The sequence below is a fragment of the Gavialis gangeticus genome, unplaced genomic scaffold (genome assembly GCF_001723915.1).
Source record: "Gavialis gangeticus isolate Ggan-Ray unplaced genomic scaffold, GavGan_comp1, whole genome shotgun sequence".
NCBI lineage: Eukaryota > Metazoa > Chordata > Crocodylia > Gavialidae > Gavialis > Gavialis gangeticus.
The window spans coordinates 31,433,838-31,441,386 of record NW_017729001.1 but is presented as its reverse complement, the minus strand read 5'-3'; the positions used below and the strand labels follow the sequence as shown (position 1 = coordinate 31,441,386).

The 7,549-nt window shown below is 34.7% G+C and overlaps 1 protein-coding gene across 1 annotated transcript in view; it reads left to right on the top strand.

Annotated features, from left to right (window-relative positions):
* KNTC1 (kinetochore associated 1) overlaps nt 1-7,549 on the top strand; it is a 54,237-nt gene that overhangs the window by 26,326 nt on the left and 20,362 nt on the right. The window contains exons 27-36 of the mRNA XM_019507255.1: nt 571-674; nt 798-903; nt 1,122-1,256; nt 2,249-2,368; nt 2,861-2,930; nt 3,004-3,071; nt 4,496-4,788; nt 6,252-6,424; nt 6,633-6,730; nt 6,897-7,038. Coding sequence (XP_019362800.1) covers nt 571-674; nt 798-903; nt 1,122-1,256; nt 2,249-2,368; nt 2,861-2,930; nt 3,004-3,071; nt 4,496-4,788; nt 6,252-6,424; nt 6,633-6,730; nt 6,897-7,038 — 1,309 coding nt within the window. The remainder of the gene's footprint in view (nt 1-570; nt 675-797; nt 904-1,121; nt 1,257-2,248; nt 2,369-2,860; nt 2,931-3,003; nt 3,072-4,495; nt 4,789-6,251; nt 6,425-6,632; nt 6,731-6,896; nt 7,039-7,549) is intronic.

Here is a 7,549-nt window from a genome sequence, read left to right as displayed (position 1 = left end):
CCATTTGGAGAGTGTGGTAATGTGGTATGTCTCTGTCAGTGAGCGCTTGGGGCTACCTGAGTCTCTTTAGCCTTGCAGTTCATAAATTTATCTTTTGGAAGCATTGTGTCACTAAAGTTGCTCATTATTTTAAGTACATATGCCTTTTAAAAGTACGTGTTGCATTCTCTGAGAAGTACAGCAAAAGCTTAAATGCTATATTAAGGAAAATAAAGTGTTTAAATGTATAAGTGGTTAGCTTCTGCTTTCAAGAACTTCATAAAACAGGGTAGGAAATCATGTGTGACTTCCATATCTTGTTGAACAGTGGAAGAAATTAGGGTATGCATCTTTAAAGGCTTAGCATACCTGCCGAAATCAGTGGGAGTTTGGCATGTGCAATTTTAGTCCCTAATTATTCTGACAGATAACTCTTCTGGGAGAAACATGGAATGTGAAAATGAATGTGTGAATGAGTGAGTGGAGTTTGGGGGGAGAGAATTTTTCTGCATGTAGGATGAATAATAGGTAAACAATACCTGAAAGTAATACAGTGTTTAATTTTTCATATGAGTGCAAATCCTTTTGCAGCTGAAATTTGACGCAGTGTTGCAGATAATGCATGGTGCTGTGGTACCTTGGAGTGCAGCAGTGGAGCAACTGGTAAAGCAGCATTTAGAAATGAAACACAGCAAGTAAGATTGCTTTTCTTAAATTCCATGTGTCCTACTTTTATTTGTTCTTTTGCTTTGAATGACTGAATTGTAGCTTGATGTGACAAATTTTCCTCATGTTTGTTGTTGCTTATTTATATATAGAGTGAAGTTATTGCAGGAGAGTTACAAACTGATGGAAATGAAGAAGCTTTTGCGTGCCTATGGAATAAGGGATGCCAATCTTCTAAAAGACAAACAGATGATAATGGTAAGTGGCCAGTGACTGCTTCTGTTTTAGATTTTTACTTTGTTTCTATGACTTACATTTTTAAATACCAATTCCTAAGCCAGTCCTTGAGCATTTTGATATGTTAGGGGCCAGATATTCAAAGGCTCCTGGTACCAAGATGATCCCATTGCTTTTAGTGGTTTCTAAAATTGCCAGCACATTTTATAGGAAAATCCATGTCTGTTTTCTCATTTCAGAGGCTGGCGAGATACATTCTTAAACAAGATACTCCTACTTGTTTAGAAGATGCTTTGAAAATTGTAGCAGCCTGTATGTTGCCAAGTGTGGAAGTCTATATTCTGAGGATGGTGGATCTGATTGATAAAGACAGGGTATAAAAATATTCAGTTATGTGATTGATATTCTCTAAGACTTTTTTTTTTTTCCAAAGGGGTATTGTTTCAAAAGCTGCACACACCCTTGCACAGACTGCAGTATTTTTACATGCAAACTACACGTTTCTAGTAGTGACGTGTAGCTGTCATGATGTATGGTATTAAAAAGATTGTATTTATAGCTTAAGATACAACTAAGTTGATTTATCCTTTCTAGGCTATGAACTAACATTTCCATCACAGGAAGTAGTGCATGCTTGAGAAACTACCATGTTCTGCCACAGTGTAAAACCTTGCAAATGCTGATTTCATTAATTGTGCAAAAGGGTGAAAAATAGTTTTCACCTATGTGGACAGGCTTGGGATGAAGCCTTTTCTTGAAGTATGCTAGATGTTTTTGAGTGAGCTTTACTATGGTAACTTCCAAATGTGCTTGACCACCTCACTGCCAACAACAAAAAAAAAGACTTTCTGGTTGGGAGATATTGCCATATTTGGCACCTGATGTCAGTAGTGTAGCTAGGGGTGGGTGACTTGAGCACCAGCCCAGCTGCCACTGCTGCCCCTACTGCTTAGGGTGTAGAACCTGGTTGTTATGCCTCTGTCTGATGTCGGAACCTGTATGTTTCTGTCATTATAGAGGGGCTCTAAGAACAGAGGATATTGCAAAGCATTTCTCTTTGGGAAGGGTATTGAGCTTCTCTCCTGACATAGTTGTCTTATGCATAGAGACAGACAGACAGACATACGGGCACGTGCGCATGTGTGCGCACACACTGCAACTGTCCCTAGCAATGCAGTTTCTTTTGCAGAATTTAGATGAACTTATAAAATGCAGCTTAAAAAGTTTCAGTCTTGTGCTACCCTTGCCAACATAGTATCAAAGTAAAGAAATGTAACTGACAGAACTGGTAAGACCAGTCCATCAACCAGACTGTAAACAGCAAATAGTAAAAACTGTTGAGAATTAATATGCTTTATTTCTGCAGGGAGAAGAATCTCTGAACTTACTAAAATCTCTGCCTGTTGCTGAAGCTGAGGAAATTGCAGAAAGATTGACTATATGGGCAAGACTGACATTACAGAAAGAACCAAATAATTCTGAAGAGGTACTTAACCAATTTAACTTCATAAAATACATGTATTGCTTGTTCTAAACACTGAAGTCTGTATACATATTGAAAAGAGTAGTGGTTTGAAGAATTTCTAAAACCTTATAAACCGTTCAGATATTTAAAAATTGGTGCTTTTTTGCTTTATTTATCTAGCCATCCATGTATGAAAAAGCAGATAACATGATGTAAAACTTCTTTATCTGAAATCATTGCTATACTTTATAAAGGCACATTTTATTTTGGTAGAGACTTACACAAATGATTTCCGCTAGTGCATTAGGGTTGTTTTTGGTTTTTGGGAGATTTTTAATCCTTACTTCAGCCAGTTAGAAATTCTACATATTATCTATAATAACCAGTATTATCTGACTGTTGGACAAAGTTAACTAATTCTGCTGCCATCACTATTAGATTACTCTTAGCTGTGCACACTTAAAACTTCCAATTCATCAAAGACTAAATAAAATTAACTTTTCCTTTTTTCAGCGCAAAGCACAAATGTGTATAACAAAGTCACTTGTGGATGTTCTTAAATTCCTTCTCAGCATTCAGAAAGGTAAGTTGTAATCTGTGTTTTTTATATTTTACCCAATAAGTAGCTTAATAAGGAACATATTTCTATCTTACAGAAAATCCTCTGAAGAAGGACGAGTGTGAAATGAACTTGAAAATGTTTGAAACACTTGCCAGTCTGCAGGTAAATATTTTTAAGTTTAAGAACCTACTCTTTACCTTGATGTTGCACTCAGTAATATTATTAAACAACATGAATCCTACTAAAATATATTTGCAGTTAACATTGTTTGTATTAGACTAAAAGTGCTTAATGACCAGGATAAGAAAGAAATTACTTGATTGATCAATAGATTTTGTTTATGTTATACTTTAAAAACAAATTTTACATTCTTATTTAGGGAGAAAGAAGGGTGAATACAATGATTATTAGATTTTAATATAATTTTTAAACTATGTTGTCATAAATTAATCATAACTATGTTCTGTCTTACAATTGGGATAATCTACTAAAATCACTTGAAAATATTGCTTAAATGAACTCTAAAATTTTAGTGACAAAGTGTTGCTTTTTAATTATATACGGAATCTGGTAAAAACATGCTTCAATTTTGAAATTTTTGCAGCTTTATAACTATCACAGTTAATGTACAACCTTTTAATTATGCTATTTTGTGTTTTTACAATTAAATGAATCGTAGCATTTTGTTTTTTTTTCTAACATAGATACTGTCAGTCTGTATATTACAGAAAATTATTTGCCTGAATAATTTTGGTTTGAGTTTAGCTGGCTTCTGTGGAGAATATTTTAAATAATATTCCAATTTCAGGTATTTTGTTTACATAAATATTTATAGATGGTGGTAGTTTTCCAGATTCAATATAGACGCTATATATAGTTGTAAATCATTGTGTTTTTGATGGTTATTCTAATCAGAGTGAATTTTTCTTTAGGCCAATCCCTAAAGTACAAATGCAAAACAGGATTAAAATCAATATTTAAGTAATACTGCTACTTGCTGATTTTAAATGTGATTTTAAAATTAGGTTTTTTAATCAGTCCACCATGGAATAAAGATGCCAAACCAAACTCGCTTTTTAAAAATACTTCTTAACTCTATCACTTGATTTTGAGTGAGAGATCAGTTTTGATACTCTAGATAAAACTTCACAGTATCCCTTTATAGCGTCTTCCAGTGCCACTCAGTGATTAAAATTCAATCTTTAAATTTATGAGACTAGACGCGTGGTTTCTGTTTTGTAAAATATTTTAAGCTGCTAGTAGAACCTTACTAATGCTCATTCTACTTTTCAGCAAAGATTTGCTAATAGGAGATGGCTTATAAAGATTATATTACATTTATAAAATGTAATCTGTTTTGATGTAGTTAAACAATTAAACCTATATTTTGATGCAATGGCCTTTCATTAATTAGTAGATATGCAAAATAAATATTAAAAGTTCTGTAATCTAGTAAATGCTGCTATTCTAAGAACAGTTTCATCACTAAAGCACTGAATGCGGAATCATGTCAACAAACACAACAGATTGCCAAAGAATGTCAAATTAAATAAGATGACAGCATGCTATTTTACTTTCTGTTGTAGGAGGATTTTGATATCTTTATTTCAGTCAAAGATTATGGGAATCCTTCACTGATGTCTCAGCTCCTTGAGGAGTACATAAAAGCCTATGAAACCATTCAGTCTATGGCAGAATCTAGAAAAGTACAAGCAACAAATCACCATTCAGAAGAAGGTGAAACAAAGAACTGCACCACTAAATCAAGACTTTACAGACTGGCTTTGCTTCTGCAAAAGACAGAGCAGGAACTGGGGGCAAAACTCGCATTGAGGGCATTAGATACTGGAAAAATTGAAGAGGCTATTAAAATATGCAGGTAAAATCTTAAGCATGTTTAGTTTTGCCTAATATATTAGAGTTAAACGCATGCAGTAAGTTACTTCTAGTTCCCTGCAATTACTGGAAGGTACTTGCAAAGACATGATCCCATTAGATGGAGGAAGTGCTGAACAGTAGATCTGTTTAAACAGTATGCCACATTTTATGGAAGACTACAAATGTTAGTTTAGTTGTTTCTTTAGATCAGTGCTTCTCAAACTATCTGATGTGGCGGACTGGCAATTTTTTTCCAGCGGGCCAGGGACCGGTGCCTGGTTCAGCTGGTGGCAGCAACTGCATGTAACAGCACTACACCAATGCATGACCAGCTGTTTCTTTCTCTTTCCTTGCCTCGCACAATGTGACGTCACCTGGAGTGTTGGAACATATGAACTGTGGCGCTATGACATATCGATGTTATGCTTCTGAAAATATATTTCTTTCTTTCCTAGCAACTTGCTGTGGACTGCCAACCGGTGGCTTGCAGACTGCCACTGGTCTGCGGACCACCACTTTGAGAAGCACTGCTTTAGATTATTTGGCAATTCCTGTGGATTTTGTTATAATGAGATTATTAATGCATTCTGTATACTAGGTAAAGGGACGTGGTAACTGATCTAATTCCACCAATTTAATCGAAGATAAAGAATAATATGGATTGACAAACTAACCAGCTGCACACCTCCCTCTTCCTCTCCGCTTCTTGAGTCTCATGAATAGATGGAAAGCTCTGGATCTAAACTATCATGTTTCTGATATTTCATCGTTCCCCCTTGCACACTTTGCCTGATTAGATAGGGTTCTGCCTTTACCTACATTTCAGTTTTCTTCCTTTTAAAGGAGGTGGAGAACGAAAATGTAACTAAAGTAAGGCTAGGAACAAAAATTGCATTTGTCCCTGAACAGGTTGTTCCTGTGTTTATCCCAAAACAGAAATGTTCCAGGATTGGAGTATACGCACATCACCCTTCTAATGAGGGAATCCAGGTTAACTATTCAAATGCACCTTGCGATATCCTGGGATAAACTCTTAATACTACTTATCCCGTGAGCCTTTTTAGGATTAACCCTGGGACAACAGACGTGGATGTCTGAATGATAACGCTCTTGTTCCGGAATAAAACAGTTTATCCTGGAACAAATGCAACATCTGTTTGTATCCTATATTATCCTAAATAATATCCTACATTTTTATAACCAATTACTTATTTTACACTATTCAATAATCATGTACAAGGGAAACTCTGCCTATCTTTTAATTGTATTCTTTTATTCAGCTGTTGGGTCTAGCTGCATGACTTACTGATGAGCTAACTAAGATAGTTTTCCATCCCCTTGCAGTCCCTACTTAGATTGTTTGTTGTTTGGATAACTAAGCATCTCAAAAGCAACCCAAGTTTTATAAATATGATCTTAAATAAACATTCTAACCATTTATTTTCCTGTCCCTTCTCCATAAAGAGACTTATATGAACATCACTGTAATGAAGAAACAGGAAAGACGCTGTTTTTAGCTTGTCAAAAGCTTTGCCATATGTTGGGAGCTGACATTCCAATGATTACTCCTAAAGAGTTGAACCTTCCTGCAGTGATAGATGAGCTGGCTTGCCAAGCAGCTACAATATGCAGTCCAGGTAATCAATATCCTTGTTTCTAATTTGTGTTCATGTTGACACCCAGATTTCCAGACAGTCAATTTGTCCTATTAAACACAAAATCAAACTGAATATCGGTGCATGCCTCTTTAAAAAAAGAGGATGCTTACAAAATGGTAGCTTTCTTTACAATGTAGAATGTATACATTTTATTGGAATATGATAATGACTTTTTAAATTCTCACAGATCTGTTACTAGATTCTCTGGAGTTATGCCAATATACCTTGATTGCTAAGGACATTTATGGACAGTGCCAAATAGAAAACTATGGATTTATAGCAAAGGTAATATCTTTTTCAAAGCTGAACATTCAGATAATGAAAGTCATATTTGAAAGTGTAATGTCTTGAATTTTTTTAGCTTGTTGATAAGTATACTTTGCAGCTCCTGGCAAATGTGTTTTATCTAATTGTATTTGTTTCCATATTCTTGATAATGATTTTTATTCAGACAGCATCATTTGGAGCTGATAAAGATCCTTATGAAGAATGGATTTATGATGATTTCTTTAGTGAAGATGGGATAGTTCTTGAACCACAGATGGTGCTCCCAGTTGCATATGAAACTGTTTCTTCCCTTATGCCTTTTGCAGGTAAATATTTTTTTTATTTATTATGCAATGAGTCACTATGTTTTATCCTGAACTTATTCATAGTAAATTTAATTTTTTGCTATGTGTATAAATAAATTACCCACTTTTTTTTTTTTTTTAATTGGCACTTTCTCCAAATGCACCTCACCAAACCCATGCTGTTGCTTAATAAGATCAAGAACTCTGGCTAGAACTTGGCATTGTACTTGGTGCAAAATTGGAAACACATTTTCAGTTTGGTTCAGAAGCACTGAATTTTAATTGTTTCCTGTCTCCAACAATACATTTATAAACATTCATATTCCACACATTTCACTTTTGGTGGTATTATATTTTTTTTGTTATCTTCAGGCGTTCTTGATAGAATCAGATCTACTTTTAAGTGAGACACTAATTAATTAATTAATAAGCTAAAAATTAAATTTCCTATCTGAAACAGATTGTTTTGGGGCTTTTTATTTTTCCTTCCTTCCTTCCTTTAGGAAAATTTAAGGTTTTGGTTTTGTTGTTG